The sequence below is a fragment of the Ylistrum balloti genome, unplaced genomic scaffold (genome assembly GCF_031769215.1).
Source record: "Ylistrum balloti isolate Yb309-2 unplaced genomic scaffold, AGI_CSIRO_Ybal_v1 Utg371104, whole genome shotgun sequence".
Classification (NCBI taxonomy): Eukaryota; Metazoa; Mollusca; class Bivalvia; order Pectinida; family Pectinidae; genus Ylistrum; species Ylistrum balloti.
In genome coordinates this window covers 4,463-30,284 of record NW_026782608.1, presented here as the reverse complement: position 1 = coordinate 30,284, position 25,822 = coordinate 4,463, and the positions used below count along the sequence as shown (strand labels likewise).

Sequence of the window (25,822 nt, the reverse complement as noted above, 5' to 3'; positions counted from 1 at the left end):
CATAGATATATAGGGACATCAGTATTCCATAGATATATAGTGACATCTGTATTCCATAGATATATAGGGACATCAGTATTCCATAGATATATAGTGACATCTGTATTCCATAGATATATAGGGACATCAGTATTCCATAGATATATAGGGACATCAGTATTCCATAGATATATAGTGACATCTGTATTCCATAGATATATAGGGACATCAGTATTCCATAGATATATAGTGACATCTGTATTCCATAGATATATAGGGACATCAGTATTCCATAGATATATAGGGACATCAGTATTCCATAGATATATAGTGACATCTGTATTCCATAGATATATAGGGACATCAGTATTCCATAGATATATAGTGACATCTGTATTCCATCGATTTTATGAATTTAGCTTCTGTTTAAGCCAATACAGGGTAGATGTTGTTTGTTATACAAGAATACAAGAAGATCAGTATGCAATGCAAATGCTATATTAAATTGATGTTTTGGGAGTTTAATCCAATTAACAGTTTTAAAGACGTCTTGTTTTTCAGTAAATTTTAAAGGAGGACCTGATGCTGTAAGGAGCCGGAACATCACAGAAAAGACCTTTACTTTTATTATAGAAAGAAAACATTGTGATATGGCAAAATTTTTTCTGTGAAAAGTGAATTTGACATTAAAAACTGTGTTAACCGTCAAACTTGTTTTTTATCATCAAGTGACAGCTAGTCCTTTATGAAAATGAGAGGTCTTTGACAAGAGGATAAGTGAGAAATGACTGTTACGTTTGGTTTAGAGTGACAAGGAAGTGGAAACATGGAGTACCCTTGGATTAGCACTGCGGTGTTGGCTTTGATGATGGTTATTGAATGTGTCTGCTGCATGAAAACATTTATACCCAGAGCAACAAAACTCCAAAAGTTTAGGAAAATAACTGTAGACAGTACTGGCAGAAATATCTTTGTAGGTGGGAAAAACAGCCTCTATCACCTGGATGCGAATTTAAATGAAATTGGCCTCCATGGAGTATCAACTGGCCCGCGGAAAGATTCTAAGATTTGCATTCGAGAAGAAATGGAAACCAATCCAGATATGTGCGATATTCAGTTATCTGATGACTACCCGCAGGTTTTACAGGTGTACAGAAATTTACTTGTGACGTGTGGTACTGTGTCACTCGGGGAGTGTGTAGGTAGAGATTTGCAGGATATTTCTGTTGTGAACATAACCAGTAGTACCCACTTTGTTGTAAATACTGAGAAGTTGGGTACTACAGAGAGTGTTATTGCAGAGATTGGCACGGAATCAGTTCTCTTTGTGGCAAAATCGCATGTTAGATCAAAAAAAAATTTTGATGCCAACTCAGAAGTAAGATTAATTATTTATGCTGGACAGCTGAATTTGATAGAAAATTCATTTCTGCAGCCATATGAATATCAAAGAAACAGAATATTTAGTATACAAACTGTAAATACATTTGAGGACCACAGCTTTGACTTTGATATAAAAGCCATGTTATATATGAAGAATTCAAAATCTGTATATTCTCTTCTAAGAATAACAAATCTACATCAAAAACCACTTGAGACTGTGTCCAAAGTCTCAAAAATATGTGCAAAAGAAACAGCTTTTAACAGCTATGAGGACATACCAATTAAGTGTGCTGATTTTCCTCATGTCCAGGATGGATTTGCCATTCAATATGGACAGAGTGAGGTGCTGGTTGCACTTTTCTCATCAGCTGAGATTGTCAGTAAAACCACTGCAGGTGCTGTGTGTGTATTTACAGAGAAAGAACTATTGGAAGGATTCAGAAAATCACGCATAAAACAATGCAGTAGCCCAGAGGTATATCTGGATCCTTCCACGACCAATAGTTGCATAAAACCAGATATGGTAAGTTATATCTCACCAAACTGGCTTACATGTACTGGGCAATTCAAAAGTGTTTTGAAGCTTCCATCTTTTATTTGAGGGTTGATTTTCAACCCATCATTTTGTCATGCTTCTTGCTGACTGAGAATTATTCTTTTGTATCTCAGTTTCTGTCTTGCTATTTCTAACCTGTTGATCTGTCATTGGGTATATAAACTTATATACATGTAATTATAAAAAGACCATTTTATCAGTGTATGATTAGATATTGACCGCTGTGTTGGAATCTGTCTAGAGATATTTTAAGCTCAAAAGTAACCAGAAATTTTGTACCTCCAACACCAACATTAGATTTTAAGTTATTTTCTTTTCTTTTGTTTTTTAACTCACCTGCCCAGAGGGCAAGTGAGCATATGATTTGGCATGGCAGCATTGTCGTCTGTCTGTCTGTCTGTCTGTCTGTCTGTTGTCCATCCATCATTTTGTCTAGCTATCATTCTGGTGTCAACTTTTCAATTTAAATATCATGTTGGGATGAACTGCTTTCAACTTTTTAAAAAGATAAATAATCTTAACTACTTTCAAGGTCACAGGGGTCAAATGTGCAGAAATCTTTGAAAAAACTTCTCAATAACAAAAGGGCAAGTAAATCACTTATTCTCAATAACCCAGGATGCTGATATTAAACCTATAGCATGCTTGGATGATGGAGTTCAAGTGAATGACCTTTGACCCACTTTCAGATTCACAAGGGTCAAATATGTTAGTACTTAATATTTCTCCCTTGCAATAGCCAAATATCCCAGGATGCTAATATCAGGTGTGTAGAATGCTAGGAAGAAAGGCTTTTCAAGTTGTTCATGTGATTGACCTTGGGTTTTTCAAAGTCATGTTGGTCATGTGTGTTAAGAACTTAATCTTTCTTCTTTTCAATAACCAGAAGCGCGAGGGTGCTGATATAAGGTCTGTTGCATGCTGTAATGAACATTTACCAAAATTGTTCAAAGGACTGACCATGGCCCACTTTCAGGAGCATATGAATGGAGAAATTGATCTTTTTTTCTTTTCAACCAAAAAACTTTGAGATGCTGACATTTAGTTTGTAGCATGCTGGGATGATGGGCTACCAAATTTGTTCTTATGAAGGGCCTTTTGAAAGTCAAAGAGGTGAAATGTTTGAAGAACAAAAACATTCTGCTTTTTCACAAGCATTAGATTCTGGGTCATAATATTTGTAGCAAACTAGGGGTTAAGACTATCAAGTTTTCATCTGTGTAAGCTGCAGAACAGGGAGCAATTAAGGTCCAAAGTTAAGCCAAGGTCATACACGATGGAATAGCTCATTTACTTGTAACATTGACCTTCCAACTACCCATGGCGTTTTGTGATTCTCAGGAAAATGGGAAATATGGTTATGTCCTTCGGCCATTTTGCCCTAATTTCTCTGGATGACATGTGACGAGGCTCTCCTATTTTGTTTATTGAGGTAGTCATCAGCTTCTGCGACTGGAAAGCCTCAAAATGACCTTGACCTTGGGTGATAAACCCAGCAAACAAACGAACACAAGGCCCCTTAGATCAGTAGGGGCTACACCTGGGTAGATTTTAGTCGTCATTGAACAAAGTTAAAGGTCAAAGGTCACCCTTGACTCCTTTGGAATAGAAAATTTGACTTGCAAATAAGAAGCTTTTGTACAAAATATCTCATGACACCCCCCCCCCCTTCCCCCCTCTGAAAAAAAATAAAAAATAAAAATTCATTTCAGATTCACATCATAGCAATACAATTCCAATGTTTTCACTTGATTTGATATTGAAGACAATTAGTTATGTTAAAAAGACAAAATTTAAAGGCAAGCTCATTTTGACTTCCTGATCAAGGGACAAGGGGACATAATTATCTTCATAAGCCCCTGCTTGATTTGACTTCCTGATCCAGAGGTGGGGTTATATCTATGTGAGCCCCTGCTCGCTTTGACTTCCTGATCCAGAGGTGGGGTTATATCTATGTGAGCCCCTGCTCGCTTTGACTTCCTGATCCAGAGGTAGGGTTATATCTATGTGAGCCCCTGCTCACTTTGACTTCCTGATCCAGAGGTGGGGTTATATCTATGTGAGCCCCTGCTCGCTTTGACTTCCTGATCCAGAGGTAGGTTTATATCTACGTGAGCCCCTGCTCGCTTTGACTTCCTGATCCAGAGGTGGGGTTATATCTACGTGAGCCCCTGCTCGCTTTGACTTCCTGATCCAGAGGTGGGGTTATATCTACGTGAGCCCCTGCTCGCTTTGACTTCCTGATCCAGAGGTGGGGTTATATCTACGTGAGCCCCTGCTCGCTTTGACTTCCTGATCCAGAGGTGGGGTTATATCTATGTGAGCCCCTGCTCGCTTTGACTTCCTGATCCAGAGGTGGGGTTATATCTATGTGAGCCCCTGCTCGCTTTGACTTCCTGATCCAGAGGTGGGGTTATATCTATGTGAGCCCCTGCTCGCTTTGACTTCCTGATCCAGAGGTGGGGTTATATCTATGTGAGCCCCTGCTCGCTTTGACTTCCTGATCCAGAGGTGGGGTTATATCTATGTGAGCCCCTGCTCGCTTTGACTTCCTGATCCAGAGGTGGGGTTATATCTATGTGAGCCCCTGCTCGCTTTGACTTCCTGATCCAGAGGTGGGGTTATATCTATGTGAGCCCCTGCTCGCTTTGACTTCCTGATCCAGAGGTGGGGTTATATCCATGTGAGCCCCTGCTCGCTTTGACTTCCTGATCCAGAGGTGGGGTTATATCCATGTGAGCCCCTGCTCGCTTTGACTTCCTGATCCAGAGGTGGGGTTATATCCATGTGAGCCCCTGCTCGCTTTGACTTCCTGATCCAGAGGTGGGGTTATATCCATGTGAGCCCCTGCTCGCTTTGACTTCCTGATCCAGAGGTGGGGTTATATCCATGTGAGCCCCTGCTCGCTTTGACTTCCTGATCCAGAGGTGGGGTTATATCCATGTGAGCCCCTGCTCACTTTGACTTCCTGATCCAGAGGTGAGGTTATATCCATGTGAGCCCCTGCTCACTTTGACTTCCTGATCCAGAGGTGGGGTTATATCTATGTGAGCCCCTGCTCGCTTTGACTTCCTGATCCAGAGGTAGGGTTATATCTATGTGAGCCCCTGCTCACTTTGACTTCCTGATCCAGAGGTGGGGTTATATCTATGTGAGCCCCTGCTCGCTTTGACTTCCTGATCCAGAGGTGGGGTTATATCTATGTGAGCCCCTGCTCGCTTTGACTTCCTGATCCAGAGGTGGGGTTATATCTATGTGAGCCCCTGCTCGCTTTGACTTCCTGATCCAGAGGTGGGGTTATATCCATGTGAGCCCCTGCTCGCTTTGACTTCCTGATCCAGAGGTGGGGTTATATCCATGTGAGCCCCTGCTCGCTTTGACTTCCTGATCCAGAGGTGGGGTTATATCCATGTGAGCCCCTGCTCGCTTTGACTTCCTGATCCAGAGGTGGGGTTATATCCATGTGAGCCCCTGCTCGCTTTGACTTCCTGATCCAGAGGTGGGGTTATATCCATGTGAGCCCCTGCTCGCTTTGACTTCCTGATCCAGAGGTGGGGTTATATCTATGTGAGCCCCTGCTCGCTTTGACTTCCTGATCCAGAGGTGGGGTTATATCCATGTGAGCCCCTGCTCACTTTGACTTCCTGATCCAGAGGTGAGGTTATATCCATGTGAGCCCCTGCTCACTTTGACTTCCTGATCCAGAGGTGGGGTTATATCTATGTGAGCCCCTGCTCGCTTTGACTTCCTGATCCAGAGGTAGGGTTATATCTATGTGAGCCCCTGCTCACTTTGACTTCCTGATCCAGAGGTGGGGTTATATCTATGTGAGCCCCTGCTCGCTTTGACTTCCTGATCCAGAGGTGGGGTTATATCTATGTGAGCCCCTGCTCGCTTTGACTTCCTGATCCAGAGGTGGGGTTATATCTATGTGAGCCCCTGCTCGCTTTGACTTCCTGATCCAGAGGTGGGGTTATATCTATGTGAGCCCCTGCTCGCTTTGACTTCCTGATCCAGAGGTTGGAGATGCATTTTTGGAAAGCCTTTCTCACTTTTGTTTGTACAGATTCCTTTGTCCTGGACTGTCGAGATTAATTAGTATCAATCGAGATAAATTGTTTCACAATTGCTGTTTTGTTGTTAGTTTCCCTGGATTATCGTCCCTTGAAAAGCCAAGGTCATTGTGAGGTATGGCCTCCTTGTAGTAACTGGTTTTCTACCTCATAGATGAACAGACAGGAGGCACACTGCATGTCACCCAGACTAGTAACAGTATAATATCTTGCCCAATGATACAACAAACCAAAACCACACTGACTCATTTGTTCCAAGCTTCATAATTGTTTTCATATAAAGTTTTATCTATAAAGGGATAATTGTCATCAAAGAGGCTGAGATCATCCGTGGCCACAAAGGAATCAATCTATTGAGCAGTTAATCTCAATTTTTTTTCCCTTGAATGATTATTATCAATTACTTATCTGTGTCATAATGATGGAGGCATGAAGAAATGAGTCATATTTGTCAGAATCTACTATAAAATTAGTTTTAATCATACAGTTTGCAGACATTTTTTCATATATTTATCCAGAAAATCATTTGACAAACATCTTATGTAATAAAGGTTGATCTAGGGCTCCTTATTTACAAAGTACATTTCTTTCTGAATAATCACCAGTAACTTTTTTCTAATGGTTCTTGATATTTCAGCCTCTGTATACAGCTTTCAATAAAACCGATTTCTGTAATGAAAATGTTAACTTTGAAAACATTATTGGATCGGTTACTCTGGAAAAATCCCCAGTATTCAATGGGACAGGGCTGACAAGTGTTGGAGGAAGTTTCAGAAACAATCTTACAACCATCTTAGTGGGATCACACACAGGTGTTCTTCAAGAGGTAAATAAATAAACAAAATGTTCCTGTCTAGAATACAATGACATATGTGATAGAGGTATATCTAAAACAAACACACACAGATCTACCTGTAATTATACACAAAATATAACATACATATCTACCTGTAATTATACACAAAATATAACATACAGATCTACCTGTAATTATACACAAAATATAACATACACATCTACCTGTAATTATACACAAAATATAACATAGAAATCTACCTGTAATTATACACAAAATATAACATACAGATCAACCTGTAATTATACACAAAATATAACATACACCATCTACCTGTAACTATACACAAAATATAACACAAATTATACACAAAATATAACATACAGATCTACCTGTAATTATACACAAAATATAACATACACATCTACCTGTAACTATACACAAAGTATAACATAGAAACCTACCTGTAATTATACACAAAATATAACATACAGATCTACCTGTAATTATACACAAAATATAACATACAGATCTACCTGTAATTATACACAAAATATAACATACAGATCTACCTGTAATTATACACAAAATATAACATACAGATCTACCTGTAATTATACACAAAATATAACATACAGATCTACCTGCAATTATACACAAAATATCACATACAGATCTACCTGTAATTATACACAAAATATAACATACACATCTACCTGTAATTATACACAAAATATAACATACAGATCTACCTGTAATTATACACAAAATATAACATACATATCTTCCTGTAATTATACACAAAATATAACATACAGATCTACCTGTAATTATACACAAAATATAACATAGAAATCTACTTGTAATTATACACAAAATATAACATACAGATCTACCTGTAATTATACACAAAATATAACATACAGATCTACCTGTAATTATACACAAAATAGAACATACCGATCTACCTGTAATTATACACAAAATATCACATACATATCTACCTGTAATTATACACAAAATATAATACAGATCTACCTGTAATTATACACAAAATATCACATACAGATCTACCTGTAATTATACACAAAATATACATACAGATCTACCTGTAATTATACACAAAATATAACATACATATCTACCTGTAATTATACACAAAATATAACATACAGATCTACCTGTAATTATACACAAAATATAACATACAGATCAACCTGTAATTATACACAAAATATAACATACAGATCTACCTGTAATTATACACAAAATATAACATACAGATCTACCTGTAATTATACACAAAATATAACATACAGATCTACCTGTAATTATACACAAAATATCATATACAGATCTACCTGTAATTATACACAAAATATCACATACAGATCTGCCTGTAATTATACACAAAATATCACATACAGATCTACCTGTAATTATACACAAAATATAACATACATATCTACCTGTAATTATACGCAAAATATAACACACAGATCTATCTTTAATTATACACAAGATAAGTCATTCATAGTTACCTGTAATTATAAAAAAAAAAATTGCACCTACTAAAGATTTAAATTATTGAACACAGAATGAAGTGACTGTAAAGGAACCTTTTATCCTCTTTTTTTTTACCTGGACAGTTTTATCTCAACAAGTCTGATGTCACAAATATACGTGAGTTGAAACCAAACCATATACAGGACAACCAATGGCCAATCATCGACATAGTGACAACTCCACTACACAGTACAGTTCTCCTTACAACATACAGTGTAAGTATGACAATCATATCCTAACTCCATCTTACCATTCAGATATAGTGTCTGATATAAACAGAAAAAAGAAATACAAGTTCGGTTTTCGTAGTAAAACTTTTAGATATGGGGACGAAACTTGATTAAATTTGACATTGTGCTACCTCATCGAAAATGGTCTTCAGTTACAATTCAGCTGACCATGACCCCGCTTGATGCTGCAGGCTTTCAGCAGATTTTCAAGTAAGCATGCATCTGACATGCTCCTGAAAGACGTGCTGGTAAATCATTACAAATTGAACATTGGAACAGTACAGATCAGCTACACAACATTTCTCTTGAAGTGATTGTAGAGCGAAATGCCACAATTGGGTGAAGTCGATAGGGGTAGGGCCATTGCTTTAATAATGTAGGGCCAGTAGCAACAATATCCAATTTAGTTTGGAATCTCAGGGGTACAGGGAGATTGGGTGACCGTCCCAGGAGCAGACACCTTACATTGGAAGGTCAAGAAAGAGGCATTTCACATCTCTGTAACCTATTTCAGACGGTGATGGAGATGGCACGCTAAGTTGTTGGCACTCATCATTGGCAAGTGTGTCCAAGAATGGTTAGGAATGGTTTGCTAGAGTTTCATTTAAGGCCAAAAATTTTGATAGACTTCAAACATTCACACATGACCATAACGTATTGATTATTAAATGTGAGGAAACAGTATTTTTAGGTTTCGTTTTAACATTAAAATCAGTTAAAAGAAGTGGTGCACTTTTCTTTTTTCTCAAATTTAAACCAAACGGCACCTTCTTTATATATATCATTAAAGGTGTCTTGGCTTGTGGGGACCGATAGGAAACATATCTTGCTTTAGCAATACTCAGTATACTTGTTGGATTTTGTTAATATGGATCTTAATTTGCTTTGAAATTGATGCAATTGTTTTACTTTTCTCTCAGCTGTAAATATAAATCAGATTCCACTGTACCTTAATTGTAGGTGGTTCTTTTGGAAGATGAAGGGAGTTGTCCAGGTGAAACCTGCACGGAATGTATGACGAATGCTAATAGTAAATGTGGCTGGTGTATAATGGAAAGCAGGTATTATTGTAATGTTACTGAATATATAGTGATCAGTAACTGAAATATAGAGTTATGCTTTACATTGACTTTTAAGAAAATCACTAGGAGTCCTAACATGATGAAGAAGTGACTATTTTACATTTCTATTCTCAGATGTAAGGAGAAAACTAGCTGTAAGGAAGAAAATTTCTGGCTGCCATCTGTAGAAGGAGCCTGTTTGACAGTCCATACAAATGCTGCTGGAGCCAGTCAAATAAATCAGATATTAAAAGTATGTTTCATTTATAACCTAGAATTAATGACTGGTAATTTTAGACTACCTGTATATGTAGTCCATCGGCTGTATAATTCCTCCATCTATCCTTTTGTACTCAATTCTTGTTATGCTGATTTCCTGAGAAGAATTTGATGAATTCTTGCTGATGATACCTAGTTGTAGTTGATTTTGTGACAGATATCAAAAACAAACTAGACACTAACTGTCCATCTTGGAATTCCACTGTTGAGGTATATCTTTTAAACATACATGAAGACTGGTTATTTTATGTTTCCCTTGGTTTGTGACAGTTCCTATTTCTAGGTTATCTGACACAGTCAGTGTATTTTGTTGGTAGCGCATCATGTGCTATCTGCCATGTATACATTTCCCAAATTTTTAATTTTCTAATTACACCACTGGGATTCAGCCCAGACTAACCTGAAATGACATTGATTTTGTTCTGACCAAATACTGTTATATTTTTGGTCTGTCAAAAATCCAAAATTGCTGCCACCATCTTGAAAAACACATTTTAAAATTCTCCGCAACTTCTACTGGTGTCTTAACTGAAAATTGATGGTAATGATAAATAAGGAAGCAAAAAGTGCTCTTATTAATTAGCCTTTTCAAAGTTGATATTACAACCCCAAGTTAGAAAATATTAGAACTGCTTTAATCGTTCAATAAAACCGGTCTGATTCCTACTACTGTTACATCATATATAGGTCTTTATTGAGTGAAATGACTCCTAAAGCCAATGGGACTCTTTCTATTTTTGAAGTGATCAGTGTGAATGGAATAGAACCAGATTATTGAATACCAATAGAAAAGATAGTAAAGATACACTATTTTTTGATTTAGTGACTGAGTCAGAAACAAAATGGTTGCCAAGCTGACGTCTTGGATTTTGACAATGAAGGATAATTTTTGGCACAAAGCATTCCCATGGGAAGCCGCTTCAATTTTGCGAGGGGGTAAAATTAGGTAAATCTTTAAAAATCTTCTTCTCATGAACCTTCTTTAAATGACTTCTTCTAAAGAACCAGTGGATGGATTTTGACCAAACTTGGCACACAGCATCCCCATGGAAAGCTGCTTTAAGTTTGCGAAGAAAAATGGCGTGGCCATAATAGGGGCCCCAGGAGGGGGAAAAGGGGGAAACTTGATATGAATGTTCTACACAAGGTCCTGGCAAGTGTTTTAACTTTTTGGGGCAATTCAAAATCCAAGATGGCCACCTTGGAATCTGTTTAGCTAAGACATTTTGGACTTCCTCTCAAGAACCACTGGGTGGATCATGTTCAAACTTGGTACAGATGTTTTACACACGGTCCTGCACAAGTGTTGTTACATTTTTGCAACATTTTAAAATCCCCAGATTATTGATATATATTCCTCAGGTGACCATTATGGCCCCTTGGGCCTCTTGTTTATGTTGGAACTGATCAGAAAAGCAAAATTGCCAACATACAACTACCTAAGATTTAACAGTGAAATATTAATTATCAATATTTCCAAGTGGATGTTACAAATTTCATGGCATTGAGAGCTAAAATGGAGAAAGGAAGATAAGTAATTGAAAAGAAGGGGAAAAGTAGAACATTTAAAGAAAGGAATAACCATCAAACAATAGAGGGAGCTCAGGTCCCTGCAGGATATAAAAAATAAGAAAAAAAACAACCATGCTTGTGACTTAGATGGGGATACTGACTCCTTTGTGTGTTGGGATATAAGATATTCCGACCAAGGGGTCACAAAGTGTCGTAAAACCTTCAGCTTTGTGACCTTGAGGGTGAAATATCCCATCCTACACCTGACATATGATAGAGTATCTTACTCTCATTTCTCATTCTAGAATATTGAAAAATATTTTACCTTAGGATGTCAACAAGGTATTACCAAGGACATTGTTTTACACACAATCATATTCTTTCATTATGCAATAAAATCAACCATAGAAAATGCATTCTCTGTATCTAGATTTGGCAAACCAAGTTTGCCTTACAAAATTACAAGAAAATTTAAACAGTCACTGCAAATAACTATTTGTACACATGTGTGTATACATGGTGACAGGTGATGATGTCAATTGAGAAGGAACCTGTCACATTTAAGACTATGCATGCATGCTGGTATTGTACAGGTGGATGTGTAATACCTGAACAGCAAACCTGTATGTATTGTCCTTGATAGACCAGTATTACAGGGATAGAAATGAGAGTGAGATGAACAGCAAGCCTGTGCGTATTGTCCTTGATAGACCAGTATTACAGGGATAGAAATGAGAGTGAGATGAACAGCAAACCTGTGCGTATTGTCCTTGATAGACCAGTATTACAGGGATAGAAATGAGAGTGAGATGAACAGCAAACCTGTGCGTATTGTCCTTGATAGACCAGTATTACAGGGATAGAAATGAGAGTGAGATGAACAGCAAACCTGTGCGTATTGTCCTTGATAGACCAGTATTACAGGGATAGAAATGAGAGTGAGATGAACAGCAAGCCTGTGCGTATTGTCCTTGATAGACCAGTATTACAGGGATAGAAATGAGAGTGAGATGAACAGCAAACCTGTGCGTATTGTCCTTGATAGACCAGTATTACAGGGATAGAAATGAGAGTGACATGAACAGCAAACCTGTGCGTATTGTCCTTGATAGACCAGTATTACAGGGATAGAAATGAGAGTGAGATAAACAGCAAACCTGTATGTATTGTCCTTGATAGACCAGTATTACAGGGATAGAAATGAGAGTGAGATGAACAGCAAACCTGTGCGTATTGTCCTTGATAGACCAGTATTACAGGGATAGAAATGAGAGTGAGATGAACAGCAAACCTGTGCGTATTGTCCTTGATAGACCAGTATTACAGGGATAGAAATGAGAGTGAGATGAACAGCAAACCTGTGCGTATTGTCCTTGATAGACCAGTATTACAGGGATAGAAATGAGAGTGAGATAAATTACATGTATGTGTATTAGGATACCGTTTTAATGAATACATGAAATTTATTTAATCAAATTATGTATTTGGATACTTATTATAATCAAAGTTGGTTTTCAGTCATATTTTATATTATGTTTCATACTGTGTATCGTATATTTGCTTCAGGTGGATGTGTTTCTGAATCCTCCAGTACCTATCACAGGCAATGACTGGTATTGTGAATATGGGAAATCTTGTAAAGGTGACGGGGATCCATGTAAATCTAAACTGACAATTAATGACTCAGGAATGTCTTGCGAAATAGAACATAAAGATGGTAAGTTATATCTGTATTCATAATTACCAAAATTACTGGTACATTAGGAGACAAAAACAATTAGATGCATACGACTGCAATTGGCTAGATCTTGCTGAGGTATAAAGACAGTACTGAGGACTATCAGTAAACTCTAATATATTATTTTTGAAAATTATCAAAACGTATCTTAGAATTAAATTATGAAAACACATCATATCAGAGAATTCCCACCCAAAACTTAATTGCTAATTCTTCATACACAAAATGTATAGATGTATTACTTATATTCATGGGCCAAATCCTTGTTGCCATGGGCCAAATCCTTGTTGCCAGGGGCAAAATCCTTGTTGCCATGGGCCAAATCCTTGTTGCCGGGGGCCAAATTCTTGTTGCCATGGGCCAAATCCTTGATGCTATGGGATTATCTCAAGTAACTGTATTAATGATACCTAACATATATTTATATGAAAAAATATGTGGACAGGCAAAAGCATGTTCTATCTGGTAACCTTCGTCATCTATCTTATTTTACGCACCTGCACTCAACCATGTTGGTATAAATACATCTGTATTATAGATATTTTTGTTGGTATTCAGATACATAACTAAGAGGACATCCTCTGTATGTGTAAAATACCATAAAAAGTCTGTTTGCACCCAAAAACTGAATGAACTTTCCCTTCTTGTTTCACCAGTAATTCATCTCAAGGTCTCAATTTAGTTGCAGGTCACTCTCTTCTAGGTTAGAATTTTGGTATCCAAGTTCCCTACCTAGTCAGCAGTCTAGGACTTAATCCCAGACAAATTATGAAATTTTCAAAAACCTGGCTACAAATATTTAATGCTGTCTTTTTTGTCACAAAATTGTCACCGAACTTGTCTGTTTGTTTGCTAAGAAGTCTTCAAAGGAACGCTTCAAATTTGACCTCAGACATTTTTTAAAATTGTTGTTTAAATATTAATGGGAGGTAAGTCAGCTTGCTGATTCAGTTTAAGCAGTCACTTCATGATCCAAGAAAAGTGAAAAATCATTTCAGGATAACATACATACAACTGCAGAGCAAATAGCCCTTATCAGCTCTCTATGGATATACAAAAAAATATGGTCATCAGAAAGATGCCAAGGTGTTTCCAAGTATGTTGTTGACTAATCATTTATGAAGCTTAAAAGGTAAAAGGCCAAATCTATATCTTGATGATGTTCTTCCTGAAATAACTTTGCATTTTCAGCCCTTTAAATGAAAAAATGAACAACATTTTTTCCTAGCTATGCATTTTGAGAAAACAAGCCATTTTACAAGCATCCAGTTGACTTGAAATTTGTTGAACAGTATCATTTAACGTTTCATATAGGTTTTTCGCATTTTCATTGAAAACGTAATTTTTGGTGTTGTTTTGTGGTCCTTTTTCCATTGAATAGTTTTATAGTGTCTGTGTAGTGTCTTTTCTTATATTGGACAATCAATTTAGAATTCTGATTTTTTGTGGAGATAATTTATTGATATTATAAAGTGAAATAGTTATTCATTAAAACAAGTGATTAGTATTTAACTATAGACACAAAATAAATTGCAACACTCTTTAAAGCATAACGTATATCAAGGATGAGTGTTTGGTAAGAGAATATGGGTGTGTGTAAATACCCAGGTGAACATTTATAGGGGTATGTAGGGATAATGTAGCACACATCAAAAAACAAATGCTGACATATCATTACATTGAAAATAATTGGCATTTATTAATTTGTTGCCATGGTTCTGGATTTAGCTTATATAATGCTAGATATAGGACGTCAATTCTTTACATTATTAACATATAATATCACTCATGATCTGAAGTCATTTGATAAAATTTCAACAGATGATATATTTTTACATTTTAAATGCCACATGAAGATTGGTACGCAACTACCACCCCCACCCCCCACCCGCCACCCAAGTCAGTATACTGTATATAGATAGTAAATAAAACATCTAAACAACCAGTCAGTATACTGTATATAGATAGTAAATAAAACATCTAAACAACCAGTCAGTATACTGTATATAGATAGTAAATAAAACATCTAAACAACCAGTCAGTATACTGTATATAGATAGTAAATAAAACATCTAAACTACCAGTCAGTATACTGTATATAGATAGTAAATAAAACATCTAAACTACCAGTCAGTATACTGTATATAGACAGTAAATAAAACATCTAAACTACCAGTCAGTATACTGTATATATACTGTTTAAAAGAAAGTGGATGTGTTTTTTCTCTATTGCAGCATTCCTCGAAGAGGAAATATATCGTGCACCTTTCAGTATCGGCAGAAATGGATCCATATTAGTTGGCGGATGGGAGTTTCTCTTCTATACTTGTTCTGGATTCAAAACGTATGTTGAAAGCTTTACTTTTACATCTACAATATGTGTATCACCAAATGTTTGTGTAGAATTAACATGAGGAAGTTCTAGAATGGTCAGTTATACCTATTGCGTTTATGCTTTGTCCGTGGTTGTGTGCCGTCCGCTGTACGTTAACTTTTCCTTCATCTTACCACCTGGGTCTGAAATGTCATTGTGGATGGGGAATCATTTATTAAATTCAGAAAGTTGATTTGACATCAAGGGACCTGGGGAAGTTGGGGGGAGGTGTGGGAGGAGAGGGGAGGGGGCCCAAATAGGGAAGGTAGACAATATTTTGCTTTAAAATGCTACTCTCCCTTAATGCTTGAAGGGACTTAATTAAAAATTTGGCTGAAACATCATGAAAGGTGAGCAATTATTTCTACAATTCAGAAAGTTGATTCAATAATTAGAGACTTAGGTATAGGGCCTCAGAGGGGGAAGTTAGGCAATATTTAGATACTTAGGTATAGGGCCTCAGAGGGGGAAGTTAGGCAACATTTTACTTTATAATGGCCTCAGAGGGGGAAGTTAGGCAATATTTAGATACTTAGGTATAGGGCCTCAGAGGGGGAAGTTAGGCAATATTTAGAGACTTAGGTATAGGGCCTCAGAGGGGGAAGTTAGGCAACATTTTACTTTATAATGGCCTCAGAGGGGGAAGTTAGGCAATATTTAAAAATAGGGCCTCAGAGGGGGAAGTTAGGCAATATTTAGAGACTTATGTATAGGGCCTCAGAGAGGGAAGTTAGGCAACATTTTACTTTATAATGGCCTCAGAGGGGAAGTTAGGCAATATTTAGATACTTAGGTATGGGGCCTCAGAGGGGGAAGTGAGGCAATATTTAGATACTTAGGTATAGGGCCTCCGAGGGGGAAGTTAGGCAATATTTAGATACTTAGGTATAGGGCCTCCGAGGGGGAAGTTAGGCAATATTTAGAGACTTATGTATAGGGCCTCAGAGGGGGAAGTTAGGCAATATTTAGATACTTAGGTATAGGGCCTCAGAGGGGGAAGTTAGGCAATATTTAGAGACTTATGTATAGGGCCTCAGAGGGGGAAGTTAGGCAATATTTAGATACTTAGGTATAGGGCCTCAGAGGGGGAAGTTAGGCAATATTTAGAGACTTATGTATAGGGCCTCAGAGGGGGAAGTTAGGCTACATTTTACTTTATAATGGCCTCAGAGGGGGAAGTTAGGCAATATTTAAAAACTTATGTATAGGGCCTCACAGGGTGAAGTTAGGCAACATTTTACTTTATAATGGCCTCAGAGGGGGAAGTTAGGCAATATTTAGATACTTATGTATAGGGCCTCAGAGGGGGAAGTTAGGCAATATTTAGATACTTATGTATAGGGCCTCAGAGGGGGAAGTGAGGCAATATTTAGATACTTATGTATAGGGCCTCAGAGGGGGAAGTGAGGCAATATTTAGATACTTAGGTATAGGGCCTCAGAGGGGGAAGTTAGGCAACATTATACTTTATAATGACTTCAGAGGGGGAAGTTAGGCAATATTTAGAGACTTAGGTATAGGGCCTCAGAGGGGGAAGTTAGGCAATATTTAGAGACTTAGGTATAGGGCCTCAGAGGGGGAAGTTAGGCAACATTTTACTTTATAATGGCCTCAGAGGGGGAAGTTAGGCAATATTTAGAGACTTAGGTATAGGGCCTCAGAGGGGGAAGTAAGGCAACATTTTACTTTATAATGGCCTCAGAGGGGGAAGTTAGGCAATATTTTACTTTATAATGCTACTGCTTCTTTCCTTATTCATTGCTGGATTTCAACCAAATTTAGTTTGAAACATCATTGGGAGAAGAGAATGATTTCCTTAATCCAGAAAAATATTTGATCCCGAGGGACTTAGGTGTGGAGCCCCAAAAGAGAAAGTTCAACAACATTTTGTTTTAAAATGTTTCTATTTCTTAATGCTTGAATGCATTTCAACCAGATGTGATCTGGAACATTACTATGGAGTGGAGAGGATATCAATCAGATGTGATCTGGAACATTACTATGGAGTGGAGAGGATATCAAACATGCATAAAGTGATCAGTATTTTTCAGTTTGGTCCAAAATCCAATGTAACTCAACTTGAACAAGTATTCTGAGCTACTTTCCAAGTTTCATTCATACCATTGAAAAAATTATTTGGTGTTGAAGGAACAATTGTTTTTTTTGTTTTTCAGTCTGGCCAAACCTTGGATATGGTAGCCATGCAAAATGGTGATTTTGAAACATGATTGCACAACTTTTTTCTCATGAACAATGGACTAAATACCATGCAAAAAGGCGTTTATATGTTAGTCTTCAAATCCCATGCTTTGCCCCCATGTAATCACTGTGTCACAAATCTGCCCACCCTTTTGGGAATCTCTTCATTTTGTTGATAAAGCTTCTAAGTAAAGTAGGGATCTTGCTGTTTTTAGGAAAGTATTCTCTAAGCTAAGCTAGACACTTGATCATACAAACATTATGTAAAAGAGGAACACACATCTGAAAGCAATGCTTATTTTTGAAGAAAATTTGAATGTTTGAGTATGTTCTACTATGTAGGCAGTGATCATCTGTAGTAAATGCTTTAGAACTGTAGTCAATATCTCCTCGATCTTAGCTACCTTCTATTAGGCTACCTCATTCTGTGCTGAATTAGCACCGCTAATGAGTCCTAGGACAAAACAGCTGTATGATGCAGCTTACTACTCATACAAAAATATTAACATCTGCACATGAGCAACTCATGAGAAATATTGCAATGATTTGTTCTCAATAGAACAAATCCTATACAATGTTAGTTACTCTGATCATGTTAGAGACATTGTAGCTTCAGTACTTCCCTGTCAAAATCTAACCATCATTTTCAAATGTAAGTAAATGGGAACTTGTTGGAATGCACATCACTCCAGAACGAAATGGATTTAAGGATACTTGTGGCACATTATTTAGTTCTGTTTAACTCTTAAGATGTATCTTACTTGAATCTTTTCTATAATTATCCAGCTTTGTTTTACCAAACATGCTATTGACTTTCAGGTGTTTAGACTGTGTCAACAATCCAAAGGTGAACAAATGTTCTTGGAACATTCAAATGGCAACATGTACAGAACGTGTGAACGAACCTGCCTATGTAAACACTGATGTAAGTCACTGAAATGATTTTAATAAGGGAGTGATATTCTTAAAACAAGTTTTAAGTGATTTTTTTTTAAAGATATGTATCATATATGATTAAAACAGACGTGGTTATTAAAAGAAGGGAGAAAGAAAAAGACTTTTAATAATGAATTACTTAGGCCAAAATAAATTGTCTTCATCATAAGAATTTTCTTTTTTTTGGTCATCATTGTGAATTGTCATGGGGCTATATAACTGAATACATTTTGTAGATCATGCAACAGAATACATGATAATATGCTAAACAAAAACCATGTTGTTAGTGGTTATGTTTTTATATCGACTTATCTTCACCGCAGCACTTTTCACCCTGATTCACAAATGTTGACATCAACCGTTAAAATTAATTTTTAAATGATGAAAATGTGGCCTAGTTAAGGATAGTAATATTGTGTTCTCAGTATAGTAGGATAATTTATATTAATTAGTCATGAAATGGAAGGGACAACTTAGTATCTATAGTGATACTATTGACGTGACCATCATTTTCTTACTACATCATTTTGTCATTCTGTCATGATGATTTCGACTCATTCACTCAAATTTAATCATTTAAACTTGAAAACAAAATTCAAGAAATTTGATTCTGTTAATTGTCTCACAGCTAGTTGGTGGGGAATATTGAAATGAAATATATGACATGTAGAGGTATAATGAAGACATGCACTCTAACTTTTCAACAATAAAGACTTGTAAAATACTGCAGTAGGTCTTGAGAGTCTGCCTGTTTATACGTCACATCTTCTTTATAAAATCTAAAGGCCTGAATAGTGGGTGAGAGTGAGTTGAGAGTATTAAAGTGCTACTTTGGACTGGTCAGGTGTTTCATCTTTAGATATTTTCAATGTTAAGGAATGTAAATGTTGAAATTTGTGAGACTATGATAATATAGGACAAACTTTAATTGGCTATTTACTGTAACTAATTACCACTATGCTGTATTAATTACTAACCTTCCTTTCACCTTTCAGGATGTCAGTAGATGTCCACAAATATCAAAAATGGATCTCAAGCTGCCTTACGATCGGCAAAAAAATGTTTTAATTAAGGCAAAAAATCTCCCATCCTTGTCTCCGGTAAGCTTTCTTCTCACACAAATGGACTACTGACAAAAATTTGATATCAACTGGCTACTATTTAATACATGTACTTTGATAAACATTTGGACTTCTGTGATTGAATTATTTGATATATTTATGTCTCAGATTTTGGTAAAGAGGACATTTTAGGATAAAGTGAAATTTGTCCTCTATATCACCAAAGGTACAACGAGTACATGATCTATTTTGACAAAAAACATTCTGTCTACCGCCTTCAATATTTAAATTATGTGACGACAATCTGAAACAAGTAATAAGACATTTGTACTTTGTTTCTATAGATTTACATAAATAAAATAAGGAGACAAAAATTATCAACAAGGTGCTAATACAAAAAACCCTTAAGTGACCTTGATATATCTATTTAGGCAGGTGATTAACACATGTGATTAGGGCAGGTGATTAACACAGGTGATTAGGGCAGGTGATTAACACAGGTGATTAGGGAAGGTGATTAACACAGGTGATTAGAGAAATGATTAACACAGGTGATTGAGGAGGTGATTAAACACAAATGATTAGGGAGGTGATTAACACAGGTGATTGGGGAGGTGATTAACACAGGTGATTAGAGAGATGATTAACACATGTGATTAGGGCAGGTGATTAACACAGGTGATTAGGGAGGTGATTAGCACAGGTGATTAGAGAGGTGATTAACACGGGTGATTAGAGAGGCGATTAACACAGGTGATTGGGGAGGTGATTAACACAGGTGATTAGGGCAGGTGATTAACACAGGTGATTAGGGCAGGTGATTAACACAGGTGATTAGGGCAGGTGATTAACACAGGTGATTAGGGAGGTGATTAACACAGGTGATTAGGGCAGGTGATTAACACAGGTGATTAGGGAGGTGATTAACACAGGTGATTGGGCAGGTGATTAACACAGGTGATTAGGGAGGTGATTAACACAGGTGATTGGGGAGGTGATTAACACAGGTGACTAGGGGAGGTGATTAACACAGGTGATTGGGGAGGTGATTAACACAGGTGATTAGGGCAGGTGATTAACACGGGTGATTGGGGCAGGTGATTAACACAGGTGATTAGGGTAGGTGATTAACACGGGTGATTGGGGCAGGTGATTAACACAGGTGATTAGGGTAGGTGATTAACACAGGTGATTAGGGAGGTGATTAACACAGGTGATTAGAGAGGTGATTAACACAGGTGATTAGGGAGGTGATTAACACAGGTGATTAGGGCAGGTGATTAACACAGGTGATTAGGGAGGTGATTAACACAGGTGATTAGGGCAGGTGATTAACACAGGTGATTAGGGCAGGTGATTAACACAGGTGATTAGGGCAGGTGATTAACACAGGTGATTAGGGAGGTGATTAACACAGGTGATTGGAGAGGTGATTAACACAGGTGATTAGGGCAGGTGATTAACACAGGTGATTAGGGAGGTGATTAACACAGGTGATTAGAGAGGTGATTAACACAGGTGATTAGGGAGGTGATTAACACAGGTGACTAGGGGAGGTGATTAACACAGGTGATTAGGGAGGTGATTAACACAGGTGATTAGGGCAGGTGATTAACACAGGTGATTAGGGCAGGTGATTAACACAGGTGATTGAGGAGGTGATTAACACATGTGATTAGGGCAGGTGATTAACACAGGTGATTAGGGCAGGTGATTAACAAAGGTGATTAGAGAGGTGATTAACACAGGTGACTAGGGGAGGTGATTAACACAGGTGACTAGGGGAGGTGATTAACACAGGTGATTGAGGAGGTGATTAAACACAGGTGATTGGGGAGGTGATTAACAAAGGTGATTAGAGAGGTGATTAACACAGGTGATTGGGGAGGTGATTAACACAGGTGATTAGGGCAGGTGATTAACACAGGTGACTAGGGGAGGTGATTAACACAGGTGACTAGGGGAGGTGATTAACACAGGTGATTGGGGAGGTGATTAACACAGGTGATTAGGGAGGTGATTAACACAGGTGATTGAGGAGGTGATTAAACACAGGTGATTGGGGAGGTGATTAACAAAGGTAATTAGGAAAGTGATTATCAAAAGTGATTAGGGAGATGATTAACATAGATAATTAGGGAGGTGATTAACACATTAAAACTGTTGATTGGGGACAATGACAATATTGATGATTGTTTTTGTTGCGAACATTTATCTCTATGAAATGTTTTATGTTCATGATACAGAGTGACTACAATTGCAGTGTGAGTGGTCAGGTGTTCAGCGTTTTAGAAGTTAATGTAACAACAATTCTATGTGGTGTAAAGGTAAGCTCACACGTGTCATACATAAGCCTAGATATAGTAACTCACAGCTCTGGGAATCTGTTGTCCACATTGACACATGTGTCATACATAAGCCTAGATATAGCAACTCACAGCTCTGGGAATCTGTTATCCACATTGACACACATGTCATACATAAGCCTAAATATAGCAACTCACAGCTCTGGGAATCTGTTATCCACATTGACACACCTGTCATACATAAGCCTAGATATAGTAACTCACAGCTCTGGGAATCTGTTGTCCACATTGACACACTTGTCATACATAAGCCTAGATGTAGTAACACACAGCTCTGGGAATATATTTTCCACATAACATTGACACACCTGTCATACCTAAGCCTAGGTAGAGTAACTCACAGCTCTGGGAATCTGTTGTCCACATTGACACACCTGTCATACATAAGCCTAGATATAGTAACTCACAGCTCTGGGAATCTGTTATCCACATTGACACACCTGTCATACATAAACCTAGATATAGTAACTCACAGCTCTGGGAATCTGTTGTCCACATTACATTGACACACATGTCATACATAAGCCTAGATATAGTAACACACAGCTCTGGGAATCTGTTGTCCACATAACATTGACACACATGTCATACATAAACCTAGATATAGTAACTCACAGCTCTGGGAATCTGTTGTCCACATTGACACACATGTCATACATAAACCTAGATATAGTAACTCACAGCTCTGGGAATCTGTTGTCCACATTGACACACCTGTCATACATAAACCTAGATATAGTAACTCACAGCTCTGGGAATCTGTTGTCCACATAACATTGACACACATGTCATACATAAGCCTAGATATAGTAACACACAGCTACAGTTGTACATTGACACACACACATGTCATACATGCCTATGGGACAAAGCTTATACAGGTAAAGTCACCAGACATTGACATTCAATGATGGGACAAAGCTTATACAGGTAAAGTCACCAGACATTGACATTCAATGATGGGACAAAGCTTATACAGGTAAAGTCACCAGACATTGACATTCAATGATGGGACAAAGCTTATACAGATAGGACAAGTCATGAGAAATGGAAAACTTGTTACCTTTAAAGTTGATGATTCTATTATATTCCAGATAAAAACTGACTCTCCATTCTCTGTAACATACAAAGAGTCGAGAATTGACAATCCAGGGAAAGACATTGCAACAGGTAAAATTTGCAAAAGGTTAAAAACCTTTTATTTTTTCATTTTTATGCAGAAATTTTAACTGTCACCCTTTGACTATCATTGAACTTGATGGAGTATTGTGTCAAAAACCATTTGCTTATGTTTTTTTTACATTTGTTAATTCTGATAAGGATCAATGAAATGATAAAAGCTGGTAAACTGAGATTTAAAAAGTCCATTCAGTTAACCGTTAAACTGTTCCTATTATAGTTATCTGATTTCAGTTTTCCCCCTTGATTGTGGTAGATGTTCTGTTAACCTACAAATTTCACCATCATACATGTTTCAAATAATCATATATTTAATCATACTTTGTAACGCTTTCAACATGGGCACAAACATCAAGATATCCATGTAATCAACAGAGATCTAAAAATAACACAGACATTTACTCTTGTGTTATAAATACCTAATGATCAGTAATTATCACATTGTTTCTGTTATTAGTGTACAGGTGTGATCAGCTTACTCAGGGTTGTTTCTGTTATTAAGTGTGATCAGCTTACTCAGGGTTGTTTCTGTTATTAGTGTACAGGTGTGATAAGCTTACTCAGGGTTGTTTCTGTTATTAGTGTACAGGTGTGATCAGCTTACTCAGGGTTGTTTCTGTTATTAGTGTACAGGTGTGATCAGCTTACTCAGGGTTGTTCCTGTTATTAGTGTACCGGTGTGATCAGCTTACTCAGGGTTGTTCCTGTTATTAGTGTACAGGTGTGATCAGCTTACTCAGGGTTGTTCCTGTTATTAGGTGTGATCAGCTTACTCAGGGTTGTTTCTGTTATTAGTGTACAGGTGTGATCAGCTTACTCAGGGTTGTTCCTGTTATTAGTGTACAGGTGTGATCAGCTTACTCAGGGTTGTTCCTGTTATTAGTGTGATCAGCTTACTCAGGGTTGTTTCTGTTATTAGTGTACAGGTGTGATCAGCTTACTCAGGGTTGTTCCTGTTATTAGTGTACAGGTGTGATCAGCTTACTCAGGGTTGTTCCTGTTATTAGTGTACAGGTGTGATCAGCTTACTCAGGGTTGTTCCTGTTATTAGTGTACAGGTGTGATCAGCTTACTCAGGGTTGTTTCTGTTATTAGTGTACAGGTGTGATCAGCTTACTCAGGGTTGTTCCTGTTATTAGTGTACAGGTGTGATCAGCTTACTCAGGGTTGTTTCTGTTATTAGTGTACAGGTGTGATCAGCTTACTCAGGGTTGTTCCTGTTATTAGTGTACAGGTGTGATCAGCTTACTCAGGGTTGTTCCTGTTATTAGTGTACAGGTGTGATCAGCTCAGGGTTGTTCCTGTTATTAGTGTACAGGTGTGATCAGCTTACTCAGGGTTGTTTCTGTTATTAGTGTACAGGTGTGATCAGCTTACTCAGGGTTGTTCCTGTTATTAGTGTGTGATCAGCTTATTAGGTGTGATCAGGGTTGTTGTTCCTGTTATTAGTGTACAGGTGTGATCAGCTTACTCAGGGTTGTTCCTGTTATTAGTGTACAGGTGTGATCAGCTTACTCAGGGTTGTTCCTGTTATTAGTGTACAGGTGTGATCAGCTTACTCAGGGTTGTTTCTGTTATTAGTGTACAGGTGTGATCAGCTAACTCAGGGTTGTTCCTGTTATTAGGTGTGATCAGCTTACTCAGGGTTGTTCCTGTTATTAGTGTACAGGTGTGATCAGCTAACTCAGGGTTGTTCCTGTTATTAGGTGTGATCAGCTTACTCAGGGTTGTTTCTGTTATTAGTGTACAGGTGTGATCAGCTTACTCAGGGTTGTTCCTGTTATTAGGTGTGATCAGCTTACTCAGGGTTGTTCCTGTTATTAGTGTACAGGTGTGATCAGCTAACTCAGGGTTGTTCCTGTTATTAGGTGTGATCAGCTTACTCAGGGTTGTTCCTGTTATTAGGTGTATCAGTGTGATCAGCTTACTCAGGGTTGTTCCTGTTATTAGTGTGATCAGGTGTGAGGGTTGTTTCATTAGTGTACAGGTGTGATCTTACTCAGGTGTTGTTTCTGTTATTAGTGTACAGGTGTGATCAGCTTACTCAGGGTTGTTTCTGTTATTAGTGTACAGGTGTGATCAGCTTACTCAGGGTTGTTTCTGTTATTAAGTGTGATCAGCTTACTCAGGGTTGTTTCTGTTATTAGTGTGTGTTCCTGTTATCAGGTGTGAGCTTACTCAGGGTTGTTTCTGTTATTAGTGTACCGGTGTGATCAGCTTACTCAGGGTTGTTCCTGTTATTAGTGTACAGGTGTGATCAGCTTACTCAGGGTTGTTCCTGTTATTAGTGTACAGGTGTGATCAGCTTACTCAGGGTTGTTCCTGTTATTAGTGTGTGTGATCAGCTTACTCAGGGTTGTTCCTGTTATTAGTGTACAGGTGTGATCAGCTTACTCAGGGTTGTTCCTGTTATTAGTGTACAGGTGTGATCAGCTTACTCAGGGTTGTTCCTGTTATTAGTGTACAGGTGTGATCAGCTTACTCAGGGTTGTTCCTGTTATTAGTGTACAGGTGTGATCAGCTTACTCAGGGTT

General features: G+C 37.7%; 1 protein-coding gene across 1 annotated transcript; it reads left to right on the top strand.

Annotated features, from left to right (window-relative positions):
- Nucleotides 1–805: 805 nt before the first annotated feature.
- Nucleotides 806–23,279, top strand: LOC132560707 (plexin-A4-like; the record flags this gene model as incomplete). The annotated part of the gene is made up of 9 exons (XM_060225379.1): nucleotides 806–1,885; nucleotides 9,544–9,644; nucleotides 9,780–9,897; nucleotides 13,002–13,152; nucleotides 15,409–15,517; nucleotides 18,566–18,671; nucleotides 19,678–19,782; nucleotides 21,990–22,070; nucleotides 23,204–23,279. Coding segments are annotated over exons 1-9 (1,927 nt in total), but the record flags the coding sequence as incomplete, so codon positions are not given.
- Between the last annotated feature and the right edge of the window lie 2,543 nt (nucleotides 23,280–25,822).